We start from the raw sequence: 27,391 nt of genomic DNA on the forward strand, positions 1-27,391 counted from the left end.
CAAAGCGTAAACCTTGTACAATTTTAGCAGCATTTTACAATCCTTCATAAGGTAAAACCAGGAATGAAAAGGAATGTTTTCATCCACCTCATTTAAATTATCAAAATATCACGGGCAGTAATTGCTGATGCATCACAGTTGTCATCAGTAAAATTTGGGTCCAGCAATTAACTTAACATGGGGAGTGCTGCAGCAAATAGATCAGATTCAACATTTTCTGGCAAAGTAAATATTTACAACTCTTATGTACAGCTTCTGGACTTACAAAACAATGGAGAGCTAGAAAGTTGTGTAAAGTCAAGTTTGGAATTTAAAAACAAAACAAAAAAAAAAAAGAAAAAAGCACTTGTCCAACCAAATTGGAGACGCTTTGGCATGCCAAAAGAGGTCTTTTTTTTTTTTTTCTTTTCTTCTTTTTCCATTGCAACTGTTACAAAACCAGCAGATATAAAGCATCAATGAGGCCAGATGTCCTGGGCAACTTAGGCAAAGTCTCTCCTGTGCCTGCGGTGTTAGCTCTTCGGCGAGCCAATATCCACTGTGATCTTTGTATACAGAGGGTACTTGTCAGTTCTTAACACCTTGTAGGATAGTGTATTTAAGCCATCAGAGCTCATTGTCTCCCTTGTGTGAGCTATTCGGTCAAACCTGCAGAAAGAGGGGCAGGGGGAACCACACAAAAAAGGAAGGGGGGGAGCGGGGCGGGAAGGAAGAAAGAAAGGGGAAAAAAAAAAAGTTTAAACAACCCGAATGTCACATAACATTTTTATAGCCTCTCAGGCAGAATCTCCGGTGTTTTAAGAACAACCCGAGTATCAGTACGGGTCCCATAAACTCCCAGATTCGGCCAGCCTGAGCAGAGCACAAAGGCATCCCCATGGGCTCGAATTTTAGCCAGGAAAAAGCAGCCAAGCTTTTAAATTACACAGGTCCTTTTCCAGCTCTGCACTAGAGCACTGGTTTTATATGCCAAAGACAAGCTGGAAACAATTGTTCGGAGCTTAATTTGCTGCGTTTGGGAAAAAAAAATAAAAAAATGGCGAGAGGCATTCGTGCTGTAGTGGTATGTTGGGGCAAAAGTCTGTAATAAGGTAACAAACTCTCGAGGGGATGTAAGGAGGCAGCTGACAGTGCAGGGAACAGGGGTCGGAAAGGGAGGGCATGGGCACAGGCTTTCCCTGATGGGGCTTTTTGCACAGCAAGGAGAAAACCAAGCAGCCGGAGCGGCATGGGTGGGAGACAGCCCTGGAGCCTGCTGTGGGACGGGGGAGACTCACCTCTCGGGATTGGGTTCATTCTTCCGGTCCCGGGAATGCCGAATCATTCTGCATTTCCCAATGACAGCATCTGGACGGGATATCCCCATGCCTTTAAACACCAGCCTGTAAAAAACAAACAAGTTCACTAAACACCAGCGACAGGTGATGGAAGTGGGATGCTCTGCCACACCTTCCACAAATGACTATTCGGGGGTTTGATTTTTTTTTTTTTTTTTTTTTTTTTTTTTTTTTTGTGAGGATGTTGCTAGTGTGTTTGCAGGCTTGCTAACACCAGAAGGGGAGAAAGCCAGTCTCCCTTTCCACCTGGACACGTCAGTACGGACACATCACCCTGCCAGCACCAAGGTTCTGCTAATTCAGCTGCGCTGCCAGCCCCCCCAGTGCTCAACACCCACATCAACCTTGCTCCAGGCTTTAGACTGGAATTTGAAAGGGAGGCATCTAGTTTTTAACCCATATGGAAAGAAGCCAGATGAGCACTCATCTTTTTGGATGTGAAAGCTGCAGTGCTGGTAGAAGATGAAGTGAAGGTCAGCAAAGCAGCATGGGGGGCAGGGAGGGACGCATATCATCAGACCCAAAACGGTCCCAGCCGGGACTCACCAGGCGAGGGGCAGCCTCTCTTTATTTTTATACTCTCTGCAAAGCACCCACAGTTCATGGACAACGATGCAGGAAAAGTACCTGGTTTCCTCCTCTTTACATCTCCCTTTTCATTTCTATATGGCAACTTCTGCTCCTCAAAACTTGAGTGCCCCAAAAAGAGAGGACTGCCAGCTTGCTCTGAATGGCCTGCCCCACAGGAAGGGTGTCCCTTGCTTAGCTTATTAAACAGAAGTGCTGAACCCCAGGAAGATACAAGCACTTTTAGAAGACCGTTCCTGAATTCAGAAAAGACCACTCAAGAGTAGTTTTGCCACCAAGAGGGCTTCCCAAATCTGAGCTCCCCACGATGATTTCTCACAGCATCCTGGGGATGCAAAGCCATAAGGTAGCACAACCCCATGACCACCCTCTGCCCCGGTTTTCAGGCAGGGGTGGTCCCAGCCTGTCCCATGCAAACACCTTCCTCCTCTCTGCAGTTATCAGCCTTGCTAGGCTTCCTTCCAGGCAGGAAGCGACAGCTCACGTGGGTCATTATTTAGAGCAGCCTGACAAAACAAGCTCTCCTGGGAACAAAGGGATCCAACACCAGGCTGCAGACCCAAGCACGCTACGTTAAGCTAGGTAGGTGGGTCAAGGTCTTCTCCACCCCACCACGTGCCCTGAATTCCCAGTGCTGGGAGACCCAGAAGAGCGGTGCTCCAACCCACACACAGGTGTGGATGCTTGCGAGGCTGTGCAGCAAGCAAGCGATGCCTGTGTTGGGGCAGAGGCGTGATTTTCCCATCCAGACCAACTCCCCCTCACACCGTGGGAGCTGCGAAAGGGGGTGCCAGCACCCAGTGGGAACACACTTTCGCTGAGCCAGCAGGTAACCCACGCACCGCTTCTGCCCCCGACCCGGAGGGGAGGCTCCGGAGGTCAGAGGGAGAGGACACCCCATGCCCCCCAACACTCGGGCGAACACAGTCGGTCCGTGCTCATCCCCACGCCTGAGTCACTCCAAGTGCCAAGGGGGTGATTTATTTACCTGTTATAAATGTCATCATCTTCACCACCCCAGCCCCAGTAATTATTTGGGAACCCGTTGATCTTCGTGAACTGCTCTTTGCTCAAGGCAGACACACCTCCGAAATACTGATTGTAAGGCAACCTGGAAGCGGGGATAAAAGGCCATTAGAGGAGGAGAGGTGCTAGCCAAGGAGCAGCCCGCCCACCCAAAAAGGGCTTGCTGCTGCGCTCCACCCCCATCCCACAATGAGCCAGCATCCCTCACACGGTGCTTCCATGCAGCAGGGAACAGTTTTGGTGCCCTGGACTCACGCAAAGCAGAGGGAGCTGGTGGGCTCAGTCCCAAACACAGCTGGGAAGAACTCCGCAACTGGCAATGGCTGCAGTGCACTAAGAAGTGCACTGTCCTCAAAGGACAGGCCACTGAGATGCACATCACCTCGCCCAAGGACAGATAGGTGACATGCATGCCCTGGGAGCAGGAAGAACGGGCAAGGCACCAGAGATGCTGCAAAGCCTTCTCTTCCTGCAGCTCCACCACTCACCTCCACGCTCCCCTGGGGCCCAAAGTAAAGGTTGGAGCCTAAAACTGAGCCAGCAGCATGATCTTGCACGCACAAACCAACCAGCTCCTGCTCAAAACAGGGGGCGATTCACTGAGGGATTGGGAACAGACCAAATTCAGACCCACAGCATCAGGAGAGGGCCCACTCAGGGTCACCAGGACCTACCACAGACCTTATCTCTGCTTCAGCAAGCAAAAGAAACCCCTGGGGCCTGCATTTCTGCTCTAAGCTTCACCAAGCTGCAAGAAAAAAACTGCAGCTGCTGGGGTGCTGGTGATAGTCCTGGTCCAAGCAGGGCTTGGGTCTGGAGTGGAGACCTGCAGGGGTTTGGCCACCAACACCACCGTTGTATCTCTGGCACTGCTGGCCACGATGGGGTCACAACCAGTTTTCACTTTATAGATGAGCTTTCAAACTCCCCCTTGGGGATTTGGAATAGAAGGGGAAAAAAAAAAAAATAGGGGGGGGGGGGGGGAGGAAAAGCAAGACACATTTTTGTTTGCAGCAGCTTGCTGAACGCAAATGTAGGTTGAAAGGTATTTCATTCTGTGTTGCTCTCAGATACCAGGGCAGGCCCGAAATCAAATAGCCAAAAATATTTCGTTTTGCTCTTAAAATAGCATCTGATGTAGTCTTTTTAAGGTTGCACATAATTCTTGCTGTGTGAGAGTGTCTCACTTTTCAGACTGGGTGGAAACACTAGCTGTCTTCCAGCTTCCAGCCTGAAACACAAGAAGGGAAACGCGGGCACCTGCAAAACGACAGGCTCCTAGTTATTCCTCGCCCAACGTTCCACTTTCCAGAAGCCGTGAATTTTAATAACCCACTCAGCTGTGCTTCTTCCCCTTCTTCCCCTCCACCGATCCTGCTCGCAGCCACCCGCTCCCTGCAGGGACGCGCACGCCAAGACAGGCTTTTGCCAGAGACATTTTCCCAGGCTTTCAATGGTGGGTGGGGATGTGCAATGCTGCACCTGGCCTGCTAGGCTAACGGTGGAATTAGGAACAAAATGCCCCTCCGAAAAGCATTCCTCACCGAAATCCGAATTTATCCATGGAAACGGAGAGGTGCCGTGGCTGGCTGTAACATTTGTAGGTGTTCCTGTCATCCATTGGGATGAGGTCTACGTCACTAAACACAAAGCAATCATAATCATATTCTTTCAAAGCCTCTGTGAATCCTATATTCATCAGTTTAGCACGGTTAAATTCTTCTTCTCCATCCTAGTTTAAAAACAAATAAAAAAAACAGTTAAGTGACTTAAATTTAACAGTTGACATCAGCAGTTTCTTACCTGTGGCTGGACTCTGGTGTCACCATACTGGGCCGGCGTGCCTGTGATGAACTGAACTCGAGCCCAAATACTTCCCCCCCAGCAGCACCCATGGGACATCTGCAGCAAGGCCCCCCCGGAATACCTGCCATAGGATGATGGCATCTGAGCCAGCTGCAAACCGCAGGGGCAGCCAAAACAGCTGGACCCAGCTCAGCTCCCCCTCTCCTTGTGGGAGGCTCCAAGAGGATAGATGTGATGCTGAGGGGTCCCTCCCATCCCATCCCACCCCACACATGGGCATTTCAGGATTCAATTCTGTGATGAAGTTTACAGGCTGCTGGGGCAAGCAGCTGGGGCTTCCTGGAGCAGCAGAGAAAAGCAAAAAGAGATGAGCTCCTCTGAAAGAAGGGACCTTTGGTACAGAGAGAAACCTTGGCGGTGCTTTAGCTTGCAGCCAGGACAAGGACCACAGAGCAAATTTTGGCACCTTCTTCCTAAGCTCCGATACAACACAGCTGCAGGACCCTGAGCACGCACCAGACCCGACTTGCATAGCACAGGGTGGCACCATGAGCTAAGGTCTGCCGCTCTGCCACCCACTCCGGCTCCCACACCAAGCCCTGGCAGGATGTTCCCCAGGCCCTGGAAAGGGTGCTGCTCGTCCAGCACGTGGCTGTGACACACACAGCCTTGTTCACGGATGGCAGGATGGTGAGAGATGCTTCCTGCAAGGCCTCCAGCTCGCCTGCTGAACATCTGCGGTGCACAGCCCCTTCTTTGCTGGTCCTCTGCCAGTCCAAGCATGGCAGGACCCACCATCTGTCCCGGGGGGGCTTGCCAGGAAAACGAAACCAGGATGGTTGTCACCGTGATGGGAAGGAGAGCCGACATTGCAGCAGGGCACATTCATCCCAGGGCAGGCACAGTTAACAAAGGAAACTCTCCACTCTCCTCCCTGAGCAATGAGGCGCCCAAGGAGAAATCAGTTTGGCCTCCCTCAGGCAGAAGCGTTTCAAAAGCCCACGTGGCTTTCAGCACAAGCATGGGCTCGCAAGTTGCTTGGGTACTTTCGAAAAACAACAGGATCAAACCCACAAACCCAAGAATACCAGTGGTTTGAAAGTAAGGATTTCCAATCCAGGACCCGACTTTGCAGCAGCAGCTTCAAACCTAAACCCTGTGCAGGGGAACAGAGCAGGCAGAAGGGAACTCATAGGGCATCACTGAAGGATGCTGAAGGGGTTTTTTTGCCAGCCTGGAAACCAAGGCTGCCAAATCCTCTCTCTTCTACCTTTTCCCCTCCACACCCTCGGAGCAGTGTCGAGCCAATGGATTCCCCCACCGTGCAAGCCACCCCCTGACCCTGCGGTACCTGCACTCAGCGTGGGACACGAATCAGGGACAGGTGAAATACTGTGCCCAAGGAGCAGCAGCTTAAAACATCACCTCCTTCCAAACAGCTTTGCCTGATTAATAAATAATCAGTCTGGAAAATGTTTAATCCAGACTAGTTAATGGACCTGCGGCTGGAGAGCTACGCAGGTTCTTGAAACAGCCACAAATATCTTTCAAATGAAGGTTTTAACATGCAAGTGTCAAACCAAGGTTTTCAAAAGCATTCATCACCTGCCTCAGGCATAAATGACTTCACAGGGAGGAGTGAGCTTTCGTGGAGGAGGATCTGAGCAAATTCTCAGCATCCTCACCCGAAACAAAAGGGTTCACGTGATAACTAAGGTGGTGGGGAGATGATCACCATCATGCATAAGCAAGAGCAGTGAAAACCTGCGCAGAAAATGAAGGCAAGTCGAACAAAGAGGCTGGGGAGAAGGAGCGGCTGAGGCTGTGGGATCAGAGGGTTTTCTTCCCCGGGCGAGGAAGGCTGCCCAGCCCCAGCTACTCCTCAAGTCCCACAGCACCAAAGCCAGTCCCAAGAGGGACTACAGTGCTGGTGCAGAGTGCAGTGCTGGTGCAAGAGGGTCCCCAAGAAGGGGGGCTCCCCCCACAAGAGGAACTTTCCTGGTGCAAAGTGCAATGTGCTCACAGCTCAAAGCCCCTGCTGAGTCCAGCAGAGGAGTGTCCTCATTTCACACCCTTTGGCTGCTCTTTTCATAGTGAAATTTCAAGGCAAAGGGCACTTAACACCGGAGGCTCAGGCTAATTAACTCAGGTAGCCTCTAACTCATCTGGGTGACACTTGGGGATAACAATGCTATGAGGAGCTGTGTTTTTAAACCTCTCCCCGAAAAAAAAAAAAACCCACAGCACAGCAGCAGACCAAGAGCTGTGCACAGGACCCCTCCTGCTGCCTCACCCACCGACCCCGACAGAGCCCACTCCGGGGTCCCACGTGTGGAGGGGGAGCAGACACACGGCAAACACTTCACATGGGCACTGCTGCTCTCCTCCTCAATGGCCACACAGCTTCACCCTGTGGGATCCAGAAGGCTTGGGGGGCTGGGGAAAATCACAGCCAAAAAACAAAACCAAAAAACCCTCTCCAAGACGTTTTTTTAGTAACTTCACAGTGAGCAGGTAGCTCATGCAGCAAACCTTGCAATGACATTACCAATTGCCGCTCCTTTGAGGGAAGGAGGCAGATTTTCTGTCCCAGGATTTATGCAGGGCTTTACAGCCTGTATCAGTCTATTTTTTCGCTCTGACAAGAGGTTTTGCTTCTCTGCAGAAAGCTCTGTTTCTTTACCTAAGGCAATGTGGAAGCCCTGGCGTGCTTGCAGTATCTGAGATTCAAATCTCCCAAAATTCAGAAATGTGCATCAGGCTTCCATCTTTGACTAATCCCCAACCTTTTGCCATGAAAAAAAAAAAAAAACAACCAAAAAGCAGAGTTGGGAAATCTCCTTTCTATGCTGCTGTCCCTTCCAGGTCAGCACAGGGCACAGTACCACAGATGACCTTCAAGAGAGCAAATAAAGCAGAATTGAAGGCACTTCCAGCTCTCTCCTGCTTGGCAGCTCCTCATCCCACAGAGGCTCCCTGTTGGATTGTATCCGCAAGGAAATGGATCGGTTTGGACTTCCTTGGGCAGAGGAGCATCATCCTGAAGAGCTAGGCAGCGCACAGGGGACTGCTGTTTTGACAAGGCACCCAAGCTCTAGATGTAGCCTTCATGCTTATCTCCTAGGCTTTCAACCAGACAAGACGTATTCCAAGCACATTTTTGCTGGTTTTTTTCTTGAGAATTTTTTCCCTATCTTCTCCTGTCCTGAAACTTAACTCGTGTCTGAGTTCAGTGCCAGCACCCAGTATCTGCTTCTGGCTCCTGATTTTACTCCCTATGTCTCTCCCAGCACATCCAAGTCATTCACTGGTCCGTGAGACACTGGCTGAAGGGGGACAACCTGCTGCCTCAGTCCTGCAGGGTCTGACCTTCTCGCACAAGGAGGCGATTAGCCCAAGCAAAAGAACATCCAGGCTTTTTCACTTCCCATCCCTTATCTTTGCTGAATCTAGTTTGCTCAGCCAGCCCTACCACAGGACGCTACCTTTTTTTAGTGCCAGACAGATAAAATGGAGGGTTTTGGAACTGCCACTCAAGCTGAAGCGCTTGCCAGCCAGCAAGAAACCATCTGTCCCAATTTTATCCTGGCATCCACTTCCATACAGGAGGCAGCTCTGTGATTCCTCCTGCAGACAGTGGAGCAGTGCAGAGGACCCCATGTGACATCTCTCTCACCTGGATCCTCAACTCACGGGGTCTCAGGGAGGTAATGGTGAGGATACGCGTTTCTGGCTGGCTAGGAGAAACCACCATCTCCAATGGGAAGTTGCTAGCTAAGCCAGGGATCTCCCAAGACAGCCTGAACCACATGCACAGCGTCCATGTGAAAGTCTGTTCTCCAGAAAGAGATTTCCAGGGCCATACTGAGACTCTAGGAGAAACTTTGCTGTTTCTCTGTCAGATGGTGGTTTGAGGCCTCAGCACCGTTGCATCGGGCAGCAAGAGAGAGCAGCCACAGGGTAAACTCGCCTTCCCCACCACTGCGAGGGTAAGCGGGAGCCGAGCACAATCCCCTCCTTTGCCCACACACCTGGGGGATCCTGACGCCCCCTGCAAAATAACATGAATAGGTGCGATGCCCCAAGCACTCTGCACTCACACGCACACACTAACACTCTGGAAAATTGCTACTGAGGACATGGCAGGTAATGCCAGGGGCCAGTGGAAAAGTGTTGCACAACTGCACCATTTTCAGGGGATTTGCTAAGTCTCCCCTTTCCCAAACTTCAGTCTGGTTGCATGGGCATTTGCACAGGCTGAACAGCTGGGAGAAAACTCATTTCTAGACCTGAGCACCCAGGTGGGAATGGCTGAAGGTGCCAGAGAGCACGTGGGTAACAGCAGGAGCAGGACCAAGGAAGACACCACAAATTCACCACTACCTTCTCATTTGATGAAGTCAAGCTTGCATGGCATCGAATGGGTGCTACAAAAAGCACGCTCAGCCATGTGTCCTCATCTCAGATTTATCTGAAAGCTCCCACAACTGCTACTCCATGCATTGAGTTTGGGTTTTGCTGGTGTTGGGGTGCAGACAGTGAAGCATAATACGTATTTTCCACTGGCTCCTGTTACACACTGGACATTTTACAAACATCATCCCCTTGACTCCAACCAAGTCCTGCTCCAAGGCATTCAGGCACGCAAGAACAGCATGGTGGAGACACAACGGACTCGTGACGGAAACACATTGCGCTGAAAGGAAGAAGTTTGACATTACCAGTGCAGCAGTAGCAGGGCTCAGCGCTCCTCTTTCTTTCTATGAGATGCAGAGCACAGAAGAGCACGTAGGCAGCGTGTAAGAACCAGATCACACAGTAATTCTCCTTGCTTCAGTGATTGCTTTGCTATAGACAGGATTAACAAGTAAAGGTAATATTTCCCCACTAGAAGGAAAAATAAAATAAATAAAAAAAAAGGAGGGCAGATGCAAAGGGAAGGACAGACAAGAAAAAGAGAAAAGCAATTGTCAAGACAGCAGAGAAATAAGACCATTTTCCTACTCTACTTCTGGCAGAATTAATACATTTTCTGCAATTCTCTCTATTCAGCATTCCCACTCACCCTTGAGAGGTGCATCCCATGGGTTTACTACCACTGACCACTTTGCCTCTTCCTCACACAGCTTGTTAGAGGCATGCAGAAGGAGCGTGTTTATTTTACAGATCAAGTAGCCTTACGTTGCTAACCTGCATCTGACTGCTGGATGTGCCCAGGACACCGTATACCCTGTGTACTGGATGTCACTCCCACTCCAACTTTGCTCAAGGGATGCGTTCTGAGAAACGCATTTACTTATAAATCATTTTTGTCTTGAGGGTTAGCTCTAGACCACACAGACAGCCCTACAGCCCTAGCACTGGAGTACAGGACCAGAGAGGAGAAGGAGCCAGCAACACAGGGCAATGCAAGCCAGCATGCACCATCGCAGCAGCAGCAGGAACTCCAGCTGGGCTTTGGACACTGTCTGTTTTTACGGGCGCCGGCGCAGCTCCACGTGGCCGGGCCCCTCGCTTTCCTTACCCTTGAACACCACTGATGGGGAAACACCAGCCCCAGCTGCACCACCAGCTCTTTGCAACGGAGACAGCTGCTGGCCCACAAGTGGTACCCCCGGACCATGGGCAAGCATCTCTCCAGAGCTGGCCAGTGAGCAATGCCTGGCCAGGAAAGCAGCAGCCCCCACCGCATGATCACTGCTGGGAGCCGCATCACACCCTCGCTTCCGAGCCATGCTCAGAACAGAGGAGGCATGCTGCTCGGCCACCTTCACCCACCTGCAGCCCAGTGACCGGTGGGGACCGTGGCTCAAGCAACCCTGTGGCACCGGTAACTCGTCCAGACAAACGCTGCATGTGCAAGGAAATGCAGCGAGGAGGACGAAGGGCTGGGGCTGGCCCCCACGTCGCTGGACCGCAGCGGCACCGGCTGCTTTCTGCATTACACAGGAAGGGTCTCCTCCCAGGGCTCCACCTTAGGGCACAGCGTGACAGTCCACACGCTGCAGAAACGCCTTGTGCCCTCAGCAACGCGGCCACAGACACCAGAGTGTCTCAGCTGCAGTGCTTGGGAGCTACCCCTAATTCCCCACAAATCACTTTTGCCCAGATCTCTGGCACCCTGGAAATGAGCAAAGTAAGAGGAATAGTACTAACAGAGTATTGGTTTTCTCTCTAGAAAAAGATTTCCCCTTTACTTTCAGTTCTGTGAGGAAATTTATCGCTTGGGCGACCATTTTAAATATCAATGGTCTTTGATATGCCCAAACACATCAGCTGATCTGCAAACTTAAGGAGTTCCATTTAAAGAAGCATGTTGTTTCATCTCAGTTTTTACAGAGTTGAGGAAACAGGATATTAATACATATCCAAGATAGAAACTGCACTGTGAGACTGTCCAGCCATCGGTCTCTGCTGAGGCTCTCAGGACTGCATCTGCCCTTTCACACGCAGCCCATGCAAATGCCTACACCTTTTAAGCTTTTCCAAGTGTGAACAACACCCACTTATTTAACCATGATTACGGTATAAATTAAGACAGCTTGTTTGGAGTGAAACATGCCTTTTTTTTTTTTTTTTTTAAAAGACAGGTCTAAGGCCATCAGATATCGAGGAAAAAAAAACAACAAAAACCTCCGTCACTACTTGTTTCTTTTCTGTTCTATTCACCTGAAGACAATTACTCACCCGCTTCACTGCCACAGCTTTGCTTTCTCCATCCTGACACTTTGTGCACTATTACTAGCATGAACAGAAGCTGCTTGAGAAAGTAAGTGAAATCCTACAGCTTTATGGCACACGCAATGCCAGATTAGGCATTAATGCTACCTTGTCACCTTAAAAGATCTCTTTATGCAGCTCTTTATGCATCATCACAGCAGATGTGAAAAAGGAATATTTGGAAAGAGAAAATAGATGCGGTTATGCTATAAGGGATTTTTTTTCCTCCTCACCAAGTGGTTTCTTTAAACAGAAGCTCTTTAGAGTGAATCATGCCTGACTGGAGAAGGGGACCCCAGGTTTTCCATCAAAACCATTGAAGCAAAATTGCTTGTGTTCATTTTCACATTTTTCGGGGTGCTACAGCCTTTTTTTTTTTTTTTTTTTTTAAATGATGCTGTCTTTAGCATCTTACCTGGTTGATAACATACACTCCATAATCTAGTTGCTGTCTTTGGAGAATTGGGTGCAGGTAATAGAGCCAGTACTTCAGGTGCTCCTCTCGGTTCCTGAACGGTATGATTATTGCTACTTTCTGAAGTGCTATACAGTCCTGTGGAGCAAAACGACCTCCTGTTTTGACCTCTGGGTTTATTCTCGCCACTTCTTCCAGGTTCACAGGCTGCGAAAACTCCACACGTAGTGCACCAACTGGAAGAGAGGCACAGCACAGAGCTAGTTAGCGCACACAATCTATTTCGCTGAGCACACATCCTTTATGTGTTTGGGTTTTTTTTGTTTTGTTTTGTGTTTTAAAAACAGAGGTTAGGGTCCAAATGGAACGAAGTGCTGAAGCTTGGACCAGCCATACCCAAAGCAACCGCACACCACCTTTCAGAACAAACTCGCAAACGCTCTACCCTCTTGGTACCAGACCCCAACCCAGTTGCTGATGCCAAACGCGTCTTGAAAATCCTCCTATCTGCATGGCAAACCAGCAGCTGTGCTCCCACCGGCAGGTGTGCCACAAAACCAGCCTAGAGAAGAGCGTTGCCCTCTGTGCTCTCACCCAGCTTGCACTGCGTAATCAAGGTCTTCAAAAATAGTCCTGATCTCCTACTGACATAATTACTTACAACAAGCCACATGCAAAGTGAACAAAACCCCCTTTCTTGTTTTTTTTTTTCTTTTTTTCTTATAGATATTTTCAGTGTTCTATAGGCATGCCCACTATTTATTAAAAGTCCTGTATAAGAACTGCTAAAAAAAACAACATATGCAGATTTGCATACAGGTTGGCAATTCCTGCACGTGGTTTCAACAGTGGCAGGTTTTGAAACCACCAAAATAATCTGTGCCAAAACTGGTGTGTCAAACTGAGAAGACCCCCAGGCCCCACAGAGCGGACGGCACCCTCTGAGCTGCTCAACACCGAGCGCGGGAAGAGAGGGCAGTGACAGCCCTGGGCACCGATACGGCCAATGAGACTGACTGTGCAAGACCCTGGCTCATGCGTCTGCACAAGTCATCCTTGCTTGCCAGGGCTCCTCGGCTCTGCCACACTGGCTCCAAAGATGTCCCTCCCATACAGCTCTACATGGGTCCGGGGCTAAACACGGCATTGCTGGCCACAGCCCTTTTGTGGATGCCCTCTCTTAACATCCAGGCTTCTCTTAACATACCTTCCTGCGGTATCTGCTTCCAGCTGCTCCAGCCCTGAGGAACAGACTTGCTGCAAAAACCTAACAAGCGCAGTAGCTGCCTGCAGAAGGACCTCTCTTGCTGCCATGTCCTTCTCGCAGCCCAATAAGCTGGGCTTTGCATGGATGCTCAACTCCCCCAAAAACCTCTGCAGCGGGTGGGGATACTGAGGACCCCGAGCATAAAGCAGGTGGTCTCCACCGCAAGCACTAGGCTGGGGATCACTCCTTGAAGAAAGATTTTGTTGCTGTGCTCTCCCCCTCTTCTCCATCCAGGCGTGAACACACACACGTGTGCGCATGCACACACTTGCACGTGTCTTCGAGCTACCATCTCCTCTTCACAGCTGCTGAAGAGACACCCAGTCCCTCAAAGGTCACGCACAGCATGCACAACTTATGTGTGGGTACGCTGCACTTATGGAGCCCCTTGCGAAGGGGGCACCAGTGATTTTTAGAGCTCTAAAAGACAGCGGCCGCCACAACCAACCTTGTGCATACCCCAACAGGTGACTACTGAAAGAGCAGAAATTCTGCTCCAGGCTCATACCCCAATTACTTTTCTAGAAGAAGCTACTTCAGTTCAGTTGTGCTGCTCCACAGACTCTGTGCTCACTCAGGCTGGAGATGGCAAGGAGACCAGCCAAACCAGCAGAGGTGCTGCTCGCTGTACCCCCGGAGGCAGGACCTTGCAACAAACCGGCGTCACAGGCAGGATGCAGAGGGATCTCTCCATCTCTGCATTTTGCACAGGGCAAGTTTGCATGCTTCCTTCTCACACGAGGAGAAGGCAGCGATTTCTCAGCACCTGGGCACTGGGACCAGTTTGCCTGTGCTCTCAGCACGACCACAGTTCCCAGCTGCAGCCCCAGCTTGGCTGCTTGGATCCCCACCACCCCTGCCCCACGGCGGATGCTTGCCCTGTGGCTGCACAGCCAGGAACGAAGCCCATCTAGCCAAAAAGCAGCTTGCAGGGAGGGCTGGAAGGGCGCTCTGCAGTGGGAGGAAGAGGCAAGAATGGGAGGAACCGGGGCAGGAAGGAACATGCAGCAGCACGACCAGGACCAGGGCTTGGTGGTGGCAGGATCAGGACAGGCACAGCCACCCCAGTGCTGGTGGGACAGATGGGACATGCAGAGAGGGATCAGACGCCAGAGCAGTGAGGCCAGCAGGGGCAGGAGGGGGAGGGGGTGCATCGTTTCCTCCAAATTTGGTTCTCTTCTGTGCAGTGGTGGCGAGCACTCTTCCAGAACAGCCTCTGGACTATACCCACCTCCACACCTGCTTCACAGAATGTTAGGGGCTGGAAGGGACCTTCGGAGATCTTCTAGTCCAACCCCCTGCCAAAGCAGGTTCACCTACAGAGGCTTGGACAGTGACGCATCCAGGCAGGTTTTGAATATGGAGTAATAATATTTGAATGTGGAATAATAATGAAAGCCAAAGGTTATTGAACTGTGTAAACTCTGTGAAGAAGAAATATAAAACATGTGCGCAGCCACCTCAGCAGAGGGGAGGAATGGTTCCGCAAAGTAAATGCTGAATTGGTCACCTTCCCCTTTCCCAAAAGCCAGCCACAGCTCTGCCGAGTTGGGTGGAAGGACCACCCAAGGGCAAGGATGGAAGCAGCCCCGTGCAGGGCCCGTACGTCTCTGGCCATGGGGGATGCTCACCAAGCTGCTCCCTCTTCTCTCAGCCGGCTGGGGCCAACGTGTACCTTCCTAAGCCTCAGGCAAGACCGGGGGCTGGAAATGTCCTCAGCACGGTCATGCTCAGCTCCTCAGCAAGGGCAAATGTGTACGCTGCGGGTGTCTGGAGCTCTCCCAGCCTGCTGGTGGTTCCTGTACGACAGCTACCTGCCTCTTGTGCATCTCCTGCCTGCTCCCAGGGTGAAGGAGGCCCTCTGTCACTTGTGGCCCAGACTTCATCTCAGCAAGCCTGTCCCAAAGGAGTTTTTGGTCAGCACTAGTCTTCAGCTACATCTCCAGCTTTCCACCTCGTGGTCCTCTACGCCATCCTTCAGCAATTGATTTTGATTCACCAGATGAAAGTGGGGACAGATATGGAAAATTCAGCTTCCCAGAAAGAGCTGATGAGGATGTCACGCAGCGACCAGGACAAACCAGGACACACGGAAAGACTGATGTCGAGCATCCGGTCTTGTAGGTGAAGGAGCCGGCATCTTCTGGGATGGTGGTGCTTGCTGAGAAGTCCTTAACTGAGGAGTTGGCACACTGAATCTTATCGTAAACATCATTTTGCTCTGTTGATCTCAGCTGCAACCGCTTATGTGACCAAGCTGGTGAGTGGCCCATGAGGATGGGTAGAGAAGCACAGGCAGGGGCTGCACCTGCAGCTCCTTGCTCCCACTCAGCTGAATTCCATTCCCTCCAGCCCCTCTGTGCCCCCAGCCTGTCCCATCCCACCCAGTGACAGGCTGGGCTTGCCAGAGTATGACAGCAGGCCTCCTGTGTGCTTGACATCTCCCTCCTGGGGCCTGAGCAGTGCATCAGGCAGCTGAGCATCTGGCTGGCTGGGTCTCATGGGCTAACACAGTGGCCACAGCGCAGACACCCAAATCAGCCTAAATCTCCTGGCTTTTTCATGTGAAGTCACGGAATCAGAGAATCACAGACTGGCAGGGCTTGGAAGGGACCATCAGAGATCATCTAGTCCAACTCCCCTGCCAAAGCACATTCACCTAGAGCAGATTGGATGGTATTATGTCCAGGTGGGTTTTGAATATCTCCAGAGAAGGAGGCTCCACAGCCTCTCTGGGCAGCCTGTCCCAGTGCTCTGGCACCCTCAGAGTAAAGAAGTTCTTCCGCATGTTGAGATGGAATTTCCTGTTTGTGCCTGTTGCCCCCTGTCGCATTATCTCATCCTCTTGACACCCGCCCTTTAGATATTTAAAAGCATTGGTGAGATCCCCCCTCAGTCTTTTCTCTTCCAGGTTGAACAGATGGTTCTCCCCACAAGAGAGAAGCTCTGGTCCCCTGGTCATCTCCTTAGCCCTCTGCTGGACTCTTTCCAGTAGTTCCCTGTCTTTCTTGAATTGGGGAGCCCAGAACTGGACACAGTACTCCAGGTGTGGCCTCACCAGGGTAGAGTGGAGGGGGAGGATGACCTACCTTGACCTGCTGGCCACATTCTTTTTAATGCTTCCCCCTGCCCTCCCCTCTGCCCCCAGTGTCACCTCCGTTAGGAGACTGGCACTCACAGTTACCACAATGCTACCTACACTTTTGTGCACGTAAGATGGCAAAGGGCATCAACTTCACCTAACCACTCATGGCCAGTGAACGTGGTAACACTGGGTGTCTCGGTTCACCTAACCGGTCATGGCCACCGAATGGCATCACACTGGCCATCTGTGCTCGGGGATGCTATTCCCCTGCCCTGCTCGCACCCTGCCGCGGGACCGACCCAGCAGGACGCTGCAGGAAGCAGCGGGGAGGAAGCAGCACATCCCCTCATGGGGCCCTGTCAGCCCCAGCCCGCTCCTGGCGCCGGGCGGCCGCCGTCCCACCGAGCAATCCCTTCCCTTCCTGCCGGGGATGGCTGCCCACCCTGCTCCCAGTCGCCGCATGCTCTGCTCCCGGTCGCCGCTCCCGAGAAACAACCATAAGCCCTATCAGACCCCGGGGATGCTTTCTGGTTTAATGAACAAAGGCTCTTTTAATGCCTCGCATAGCCTTAAGTGGGGAGGAAAAGAAAGTTTGCCGTTTAGGCGAATTTACAGGGGGAATCTCCCGCTGGCGGCTTGTGAGCTCCAGCTGGGCAAGGGAAGCCACAAGCGTGCGGACACGGCAAGCAGAGCTTTCTGCAGGCTGGCACCCACCAGCGTCCCGGGCCAAACGCGGACCCCTGATCTTGCCAGTGCTTGCTCTTGTTTGCCTTCGGGAGGCTGGAATGTCAGCCAGGAAGAGACGGGAGGGGAAAACACGTTCATGATAAAAGCCAGCTGACAAAAGCCAGAGATTTTACAGTTTTGGAGTCTTGAAGGACACTGGTGAGAAGTGACCTGTACTGCTCCGACCCTCCTGTTAATCCACTCAGTTTTAAAGGCATCACACCACCTTGCAAACGTTGCCCCGAGGGAGGCAGCCAACATGCAGGTCAGCGAGGAGATCCCAGGAGCCGCTCCTGGGGCAGGCTTGATGCAAATCACCCAGTTAATACATTTGCCGGCATCGGTAAGAATATGAAAAATGTAAAAAACTCAAATGGGCTGTTTTCAAATACAGAATGGCTAAAATAATCTAGAAGTTGTAAAGCTATGTGGCCGACAAAAAGCAACAGCAACGTGCCACTTGCTGAGAACTGGCGCTTTCAGTTCACTTCCCAAGCAGGGTGAGGCCAAAGCCGTATCTGCAAACACAGGCTTTGCAGCCACTGACCAGAGTCACACTTCCAGTCGCTAATTTTAAATCATTTTGACCAAAATTTGACCACCTGGATGGCAAGCAGTCCCAAGGTTGTTGTCTCCCAGGGATGCTGACCCAGGACACGACCGGCTGACGCCAAGAAAGTGCGCAAAGTTTGCTGCAAGTGCTGTCCCGCCGTCCAAAACTGTATCCCTATCCCTGTTTAAGCATCCCTAGGTAAACTTCCCAGCCCCTCTCACTCCATCTCAATCTCTTCTGCTTCTGCTCAAGGTGACTGCCTGCCTGACACAGGAGGCCCTGCTAAAAACAGTCGGGCACGACAGAGCTATGTGGACGCGCAGCTGCGGTCACCCATACAGCCCAGGATTTGTAAGCAGACAACTTTTGGGGTTCAGAGCTGCCAAGCTCCAACGGAGCAGCTTCATGAGGCTCCACTGTACATTTTTAAGCAAAAAGAAAAACCTCGAAAACGTGAATAAGCAACTGCCGGAAGCTTGCAAGAGACACAAACACACACACTTCAGAGACTGAAAAAAAAAAAAAAAAAAAAAAAAAAAAAATCAGTGGCAGGGTAAGAGAGAGACACACCGACAAAAGCCACCCCCCTCCGGCAGCCGGCAGCCGGGTGGGAGGTGTGTGTGGGGGGGTGAGGGTGCACAGGAAAGGCGTCGTGCAGGCGTAGGTGCCGGGGGGCCATGGCGCTGCACACAAACAGGAAGCAGCTCCACAAACACGAAGCAAAAGGCGAGGCTCGGAGCTGGGGAACCTGGACCGCAGTCCCACCGATCACCCACCGATCACCTCGCCACCCGCACCCCCCCACACACTTCCCACGACAGCTAAACCTCCTGCTGTCTTCAGGCTGCCGTGGATCTCAAGGCTGCTGGGACCTGTTTGGGAGCAGGTCCAGCGGAGGGCCACAAAGATGATCAGAGGGATGGAGCACCTCTCCTGTGAGGACAGGCTGAGAGAGCCGGGGTTGTTCAGCCTGGGGGAGAGGAGGCTCCGGGGAGACCTTATAGCAGACCTCCAGTACCTGAAGGGGGCCTACAAGAAAGCTGGAGAGGGACTTTTTACAAGGGCATGTAGTGATAAATGAGGGGTAATGGCTTCAAACTGGAAGAGGGTCGATTTAGATTAAATATTAGGAAGAAATTTTTCACTATGAGGGCAGTGAGGCCCTGGAACGGGAAGCTGTGGATGTCCCGTCGCTGGAAGTGTTGAAGATAGGGTTGGATGGGGCTTTGAACAACCTGGTCGAGTGGGAGGTGTCCCTGAGCATAGCAAGGGGGTTGGAACGAGATGATCTTCAAGGTCCCTTCCAACCTAAACGATTCTATGATTCCATGCCAGCACGTGTCCTCCCCAGTGCTCATCCTGGTGGCCCAAACGAGAGGACACTCACACAAAAAGCCCCATTGGGGGGGGGCTTAGGCTGATGCTACAATAAATCTAGAGGCTGCTCCAGCCTCTCTGGACCACAGACGCTAGAGTCGTTGGGAAAACCCAACCAGCAACGCCCTACAGAGCCAGAATTGTACTTGGGCACCCCCAGGGCTGCGAACAGGCCGGCGCCGTGCTCCATCCAAGGTGGTGGTAGTGGGTGACACAATATGGGGCAGCAGCCACAAAGGACAGCCCTTGGTGGGGGGGAGGGGTCAGGTGAGATGGGGTAGGTGGGGGGGGAGAAACCCCTTCCCTAGGAGGGCAGTGCAGCCCCAGCAGAAGGAGATGAGGAGGGCAGCTGGGCTCATGGCAGGTTTGGAGAGGTGATCCAGGAGACTGAATCACCCTCCCAAGCAATTCACTGGAAAAACCAGCAAAATTCACCTCTGTGCTTTAAGCCGGGTGCAAAACTCAGATATTTAGTTTAGTGAGAATGAAAGCAAAAGCATATAGCACAGAGGCTGGAAAAAACCTCTCCCCAAACAGAGCAGAAAAGAGCGTTTCCATCGCCCTGGCCGAGAGCCGGGCGCTGCTCTCTAGCTGCCCAGCCACGTGCACTGCCATGCTCAGACAAACCTCATGCAAAAGGAAAGCTGGAAAAGAGAAGCAGAACTCGCAGAAAGGAAAAAAAAAAATAAATATATATGTATATAAAAAAATAGCTCTTTGCAGGGGCCCAGAAGAAAAGGGAAGGGCCCGTCAGCTGCACCGAGTCCGCCCTGGCTGGGGAAAACAAAACCAGCTCCACCCCAGAAAACGCGGGGGCAAGTCCCCCCTGGGTCCCACCCCAGGCTGTGGAGCAGGGGTCGCTCCAGCCCCCAGACCCACGTGGCAGCTTCAGGGCAGGCAGGCAGCTGCATCCCACGGCTCAGCAGAGCAAGCGTTTCTTACTAAGATCAGCCAAACTTCAGAGCTGCACCGGCGCCTACACGGGCAGCACCAGCCAGGCTCAAACTGGGGTTCAGCCCTGTGGTGGGGGGACACGACCGGTGGAAGGGACAGCCGCAGCACCCCTCACCCAGCTGGGTCCCCTGAGCACCCCACCCCCGTCCTGGCACACAACACACCAGCCAAAACGGACATGGGGACATCTCTGTCTCTGTGCAAAGGGGCTGGGAGCTGCTGCCCCTTGCTGCCTGCAGCTCTCACTCCCCCATCAGCGTTTAAAAAAACCAAAAAACAACATCCTTGGGTCTGGCTAGAAATATCCCAGTGAGGAAAAGAAAGCCTTCCCAAGGACTGGGATACGTTTTCTTTGGCTGGTGTACACTTGCAGAGTTGCACCCCATTTCAGACGTCAGCTCTGGGAAAGCAAGGCTTGAGCCTGTGACACCAGTACATGCCCTGTCCTGGTCAGGCTCACACAGCGCCTGGCACCTCCAACTGTGGACCCCAAAGGGAAACAGGCTGAAAAAACCCGAGGGTGCATCACACACATTGGCAACACTGGGTCTGGAGGACGGCGGGTTTGCATGATTAACTGAGTGATTACAGACAGAGGAAAAAATGTCTTAACCCAACACCAAACGCTGCCTATTCCAACACAAGGTCTCACTGCATGGCGTCTTTAAAAAAAAAAAAAAAAAAAAAAAAAAAAAAAAGACTGTAGTTTCTACAAGGAGGTACTTTTGGGAGAGAAGGAAAGTCCTCATCGGTGGCTCAAATCCAGCGCACGCTCACTGAAGCGGCTTTGAACCGTCTCCCTTTGAGCCGGGCAATCTGCATGCGATTAGCCCTGCTTGCTGCCACCGCAAAATTAAATTCCAGGCCCTCAAACAGCAAACTCAAAACAAACAAACAGAGAGGCCCAGATCAGAAAAAGGCTCAGCTGCCCCCCATCGGGAACCCCCCACCCTGCTGCGGTATGGGATGGGCAGACGGGAGCTCCCCCCAGGCTGAGTGGCATCCCAGGGACATGGCCTTGCCAGGGGTAGTCCCAGATTGCAAGGCAGCCCCCTGCCCTGCCCCATCCCATCCGTGATAGCTGCACCTGGATGGATCCCAGCGCTGCCCCAGGACTGGGGTGTGTTCCCCAAGTATCACGGGCGAGTGCCGGGTGCCAGGTGGGGCGGAGGTGCCTCTGTATGGCCAAAACTCAGCCAGGGCTTGTGCACCCCTGAAAGCACGGGGTGCCACTAGCAGTGGGGAGCACAGGAGCTGGGAACAGGAGCCGGGCATTGCTGCTGAAACCCCCTTGACCCCCCAGCACACAGGTTTGCAGAAACCAGTCCCATAAAGTCTTTATAGGGGTCTTTCCAGCTTCAGAAAGACGTCCCTGCAGGTAAGCACCCTCAAAGTGAGCCCAGTGACACCCCGGCTAGGGATGGGTGGTAGGGAAGGTGACAAAAGCAGCCCTCTTTCAGGCATACATCTGCAGGGGCTTGGGGACTGCCCCGAGCTCCTGCAGCTCGGCTGTGGCCGGGAGGCAGCTGGAAAGGCTGTCTGCCAAGCATCAGCAGTGGCCACGGCCATCACTTGCTTGTCTGGAGGTGCTAATCGACACCTGGGTCACAAAGCACCTCTCCTTGCAGGCAGGGGCTCTAGGCACTGATTTGCACAAAGGAAAACACTGTCCTGCTGGGGACAGGCAGAACAGTGAGACCACCTCCAGCCCAGAGAGATAGGGGCGAGCTGGATACTGACACTGCTCCATCCATGTTCCAGAAAACCCCAGATCTTTAGCCCCACCACTGCAGCAGTGCTGCGGACTGGCCAGATCTGCCCCAAAAACCTCTGCAACCAAAACCCCTCCTGCCCCGCAAAGAAGGGTGTGCAGGAGGGAGGGAGGGGGGCAGTAGCTGGAGGATGCTGGCTGGAGAGGAGGGTCTACCAGGGAGGAGAGGAGGTGAGTGGTGGAGTACAGCAACCCAGCGCCTTGGACTTGCTCATGAGGACACCAGACCCAGAGCACCTCCCTGCTGAGGGCCATGCACCCCCAGCATGCTACTTTTTTTTTTTTTTTTTTTTTTGGGGGGGGGACGGGGCTTCAACACAGCAACCATGTCCTCCATCTGCTAAGTGAAATCAGACTAAGGAGCTCCACACTAGAGGAGGAAAGTTGAGGGCTTAACCAAATTCCGCATCCAAGTGCGGTTCGGGAAGCTGCAAGCATCTGTCTCCTTCCAAACACAAACTTGGCCCCATTTCCAAAGAAACTAGCTCTTGCCTCAGATCAATGCTGGCAGAGAAACAACCATGTTATAAAACACTAGATGCACAAGACAGAAAACTTTTCCTTTTCTCCCCAGCACCTCCCATCTGTTGGGCCGCGTCCATGGAACGGCTGCTCTCCAGGAAGGCACGGTACCTTTCCAAGTTAGTTTGTAAGCTCAATTAACGGTCCTTGACCTTCACTTTGACCAGATAAGAGGATGCTGGGGATGCTCTCACTACAGAGGCTGCTCCCTGCCCGCCGAAAAAGCCTGTGCTTCAGAGGTACACCGTGCTCCCGACCACATGGGTAGATGCAGAGCTGTCGGTGGTGTTGCCAAGATAGCGCATCTGCTCCCTGCCAAACATCTTAAACATATTCTTTGGCAAAGCTTAACGCAGTTTCTCAACCTCTCTTTTGAGGCCAAGAAAGCCTAACTTTGAGCAAACTGGTCCACGTGTTAGCTCCCCCTCCCCTAGCCCTCTCCATGCTCTTCTCTGAGTTTCTATTTTACTTTTTTGAAAGAAGGCAGCGGAGGGACACAGCACAACCCCAGCTTGTGGCCACTGAGCAAAGTAACGCCTGTGGCACCAGGTTTTAGGGGAAGCAGGAGAGACAGAGGCTGTATCAAAAAGGTTAAAAAAAACCCCAACAACAACAACAAAAAAAAAAAGCAAAGCAGACAACAGCAAGTCCAGATGAGAGGAGGGGGAGATGCTGCATATAAAGCAAATGCTCTCTCCACTGCTTGGTATCGTAAGTGACCCTACAGATTCAGAGGCCCCCGGTTTCTGGGGCAGAAACCCACTCCAGGGAGACCACAGCCCTGGTGGGCAAGGTGGGCAACACGACAAGAACCAGACCACAGGCATGCCAAACCTACCAAACCTCTCCAGCATGGCCACCACCAGAAGTCTTCTTAAAAAAAATGGTGTTTTCTTCACCTCAGGTTTTCACTCTCTCCTCCCCAGCTATGCTCTGCTAGGATTCTGCCAGTGCTAAAGCATCCTCTGCCTCTGCCCATGCAATGTCCACATATACAGGGGCCTCAAACTAGATTATTTGTGCATCCACTGACCTCTCAGGCAGCACATAACCTCTAAAAACTTCTGTAACACAGGCACTAAGCATCACCATCGATTTGACAGGCTACCTCTGTCTCTTCCAAACAAACCTCAAAGCATCAGAATACTCTCATCACTTATCTTCAGCATCTCCAGTTTAGAGCGACTGCTTGCACCGACTACAGAGGCATGAGAAGCAGTGCATTAAAGATAAAGTCCACACCATAGGTCCCTCTCCTTCCAACTGACTGACGGCTTCCCACCCATAAAGCTGGCCAAAGGAACTTCTTTCTCAATCCCTGTTTTCTTTAAACATGCCTCACCAACAGTGGGAGCATCACTTTCTATCCAGGACCCTGGCATCTTGAAGAAACAGACGTTTTCCCTGCATGCCCAAGATCTTCCAGCAAATAGCTACTTGGAAACTTTATTTCCTTTTACACACAAGTGAAAATGAGCGCAACTCTAATGGTTTGTGCTTTGGGCAGTTCACCGGTTCATATATGAACCTAGATTTTATTGTTTTGTCAATATCCCTTAATTATTAGGGTTTGGGGTTGTCAGTTTTCTAAACTTAATGCTGGGGGTGAAAAGGTATTAAGCCAGACGCCTGACTGCAACGTGTTTAGTGCACTTGGGTCGTCTTTGCCATGAGATGCACAAGGAGCAGAGGGTAAGAACATATCTCTTCAGTCTGCTATCCCTTACCAGCCGCACTTGGTATCTAAACTATGGTCAAAAATAGCTAAGGAGACAGCTGTATTCTAAAATAACCTCCGCAAACAACACATGCTCCCTATCAGGCAGGACTTGAGAATTACATCCCTGAAATACAGATAAGCGTGTCCATGAGATTCTCCTTTGCAGACTTCTGGCACCAAAAGATAAGTGCAGCTTTACAATGAGCTCTTTTGGAGAGGGATCTTACTACCAAAGAATGTGCCCTCCTTCCTAAAAACAGCAGGCACAAAACTACCCCATCACCAAAACACAAAGACCTCACAGAAAAGGTAAAAGAAAAACATGATTCTTTTGAAAGCACTCAGGCTAGCAGATATACTACTTCTATAGAGCACCTTTTTCACTTTTTTTTTTTTAATTAAAAAAACCCAACAATACTGTTCTACAGTTCCTAATGAACATAACAGTTTGGGGAATGGACCCCTGCAGGATATATCAGGATTTACTTGCTTTTCAGCTTCTCACAGGCTGAAATTTCACAGCTTCAAGTGGGCTCTGCTTCTCGATACTCATTGGCACACAGCTCTCAACCGAAACATAAATCCAAAATGCTTATATTACCTGGCATTAGAGAATTTCATAGCTGTTAAAGACTTTTAATTCAAAGTTGAATTACGGTATTATTTCCCCAGCTCTTATTTATGCTTTTAAATTATAAATAAAGGCAAGTGAACCATAAAAGCATTTTCAATTTGGCAGCTTCTTGCAGAGATTACACCTAATTCAGCTAATGCGTTTGCTGCAGAGCCAGACAGCAGGGATTGTAAACCACTCTCTCTAAACATCGCTAGAAAGAAACTCTGGGCCTCTGAAACGAGTACCTGGCTATCTGACCGTTCAAAAAGCCTGAGCAGCTCAGTCACACATACCTTACATGATTCAGCACATGCTTCCAACGACAGGGCAGGGGGAGGAAGGGAGCAGAAAATAAACAATAAATAAAAAAAAAAAAGACAAAGTTCATTTCAATAAATATAGACTTATGGTAAAGGAACAGGGAAGTTGGAGTCACCTGTTCCCATCAAAGCACTTCATGGGAAGGGTGGGAATCACAGGGAGGTTCTTGCCTGCTATCTTCATACTGATAAGGAGCTTTGTGCACCAGAAGAAGAGGTTTTTTTGAATTCTGGGTGAGTGAATTATCAGAAATGTCTGCGGAGTATACACCTCTCCATCCCCCACACCGGCCTTAGAGATACATGAGATGTTGACGAGAGCGGATGCAGCTCTGACCAACATCTGAGGCACAACAGGATTGTTTTACAAATGCTGTTTGCTACCAAAACCTGGTAACAGCAGGAAAAAAATAAATACCCACCAGGTTCCTTACCTACATGCTGGCTGCAGACCCTGAAGCCATGATGATGCCAGCCTGCATCTGATGGCACCACCCCACAAATACTGAAGGTAACACAGCTGGAAACTATTTGCCTACTGCATGATAAAGAGCTACTTTCTACACGGCCTGGTAGCTCTCTGAACATCTCTAACCACTTCCAACAGCCTCATTTGGGCTGTGGTGGATTCCATAAATTGCACTGAAGATCTTACAAAGAAGCTATAAAATATTTTAATTGATCTTTCAGTGACTAACTCCGATAACGCTTTGAATCTTGGGGACACTAAGAGCATTTCTCTAGACTCCGGGCATTTCAAAAGCACATGACTCACTCCTGAGAGGATCAGAGTAAGTGGAGACCATTTAAAGCAAAGCCATATTCGTAAAAGGGCTCCCACATCCACTCCGTGAGGACAGGCTTGCACAGCCACTTTCAACTTAAAGTGATCTAGGGGGAAAAAAAGTGAAAGATGCGAATCAAAAACAACAACAAAAAAAACATAGCACGGTTCCTTTTAGTGACCTCAAAACTGCCTTCCTAAAATAACAAACCAGTCATTTGTTATTCAGATGCATTGATCCATAAACAGCTGACCAGCAAGCGCAGAGAGAAACTGAATTTCTGTGTCGGTTTCATGAATTGAAAACCACAGGTAGCTTCTTGAACGCTTGAAGAGACTTCCCCCATTGTCATCTCTGGTAATAAAGGTGGCCTGTGCTAACGTGGCACCACTGATGAGGATGGAGATGACCCTCAGGCTCCAGGACACGAACAGCTTGTGGCCAGGCCACTATCAACTGGGATGCCAGCAGGTCACGGTAACGGACCCTTCCTACACCATAGGAGGGTCTATTCAGGGAGCAGCCGCTACAAACATCCAGGTGGGAGAGCCTTGTAAGAGTAGGAAAAAAGGTGACATTCACCTCACCCCCACCTCTGCCTTGTGACAAAGCCCCTGGATCAACACAGCTACAGGTGATCGATGCAAAAATTAAGACCACCAGCAGGCTGCAAACCCGCACAGAGCCTGCCAGCCTCCCAGCACCCAAGCAGTCCTGGGAAGGGCCTGTGGGGAGCACGGCTCCAGTGCAGATAAAACACACGCCAGGCTGCCACGTATCAGGATACGGCATCACAGAACCAAGTATGTGGGAAGCGCCGTTGGGATGCATATCAACCGTATTCATGACCCTGCCTCACAGCGCCTTTTAAAAAAAAAAATAATAAAAAAAATAAACCTATGCCGCTCATCCAGCAGGTCCACGCACACAAAAGCCTGCCGAGCACAAACAGCCCGTCTGAACCTTCCTGCCAGATTGCGCAAGAGCGGTATTTTGGGTAGAGCTCCCAGAGGAAATTACCCAACCTCTCCGGCAACCAAGACAGACGCCCAGCCGGACGGGGAGGCAACGCTCCCCGAAAGCGCCGGGGCTCCGCTCGCCGCTGCTTCTCCTGCCAGAGCATCCGCGCCTCCCCGTCCCCCCCCGCCCCGCCCAGCGCTTCCCCCCGAACACCGTCTCCCCGGAGATTCTCCCACAATTCCCCTCCGCCGGGCGCTGCCAGCCGTCAGGCGTGGGCACCCGCCCCGCGGGGACGGACACCTACCAAGGGACATCGGGACCCCAGGCGCGGCGGCGGGACCCGACAGCCGCCCGCCATGTCCCGTCCCCCCTCCTCCCCGCCGAGCGGACGGCGGCGGATACCCGGCGGCAGGGGAGGGCTGGGAGCTCCCCCGACCCCCCCCCCCCCCCAAAAACCCCGACGGGGCGGCACTCACTGAGCAGCGGGGAGGGCTCGGGGCAGGGTCCCGGCGGCGGCGGCGAGGCCGGGGGTGGCCGGGGCCGGGCAGCGGGCGGCGGCGGGCGGGAGAGCGGCAGCGAGAGGTTGGCGGGCGGCGGGCGGCGCGGCGGAGGATCGGGGTTGCCCGGCGGCCCCAGGGCGCTGCCCGCCAGGTAGTAGAGCAGCGTGGCCGAGAGGTGGAGGGCGCAGAAGGCGACGAGGAGGCGGCAGGCCCGCTGCAGCGAGGTGCCGGGCAGAGACGGCTCCTTCATGCCGCTGCGCTGGCCAGGGAGCGCCGCCCGCCCCGCGCCGCGCCGCCGACGGGGGGGACGGGGACGGGGCGGGGGCGGCGGCGGCTCCGCCCG

The 27,391-nt window shown here is 51.9% G+C and overlaps 1 protein-coding gene across 1 annotated transcript; it reads right to left on the reverse strand.

Moving 5' to 3' along the window:
- On the reverse strand, positions 1 to 27,391 carry B4GALT1 (beta-1,4-galactosyltransferase 1). The gene is made up of 6 exons (XM_074165996.1): positions 27,025 to 27,391; positions 11,893 to 12,128; positions 4,496 to 4,683; positions 2,914 to 3,036; positions 1,278 to 1,382; positions 1 to 648 (listed from the first exon to the last, which is right to left on the reverse strand). Exons 1-6 carry the CDS (start codon positions 27,296 to 27,298, stop codon positions 513 to 515), a joined length of 1,062 nt encoding a protein of 353 aa, XP_074022097.1. The 5' UTR covers positions 27,299 to 27,391; the 3' UTR covers positions 1 to 512.

This window comes from Numenius arquata, chromosome Z, assembly GCF_964106895.1.
Source record: "Numenius arquata chromosome Z, bNumArq3.hap1.1, whole genome shotgun sequence".
In the NCBI taxonomy this organism is placed as follows: domain Eukaryota; kingdom Metazoa; phylum Chordata; class Aves; order Charadriiformes; family Scolopacidae; genus Numenius; species Numenius arquata.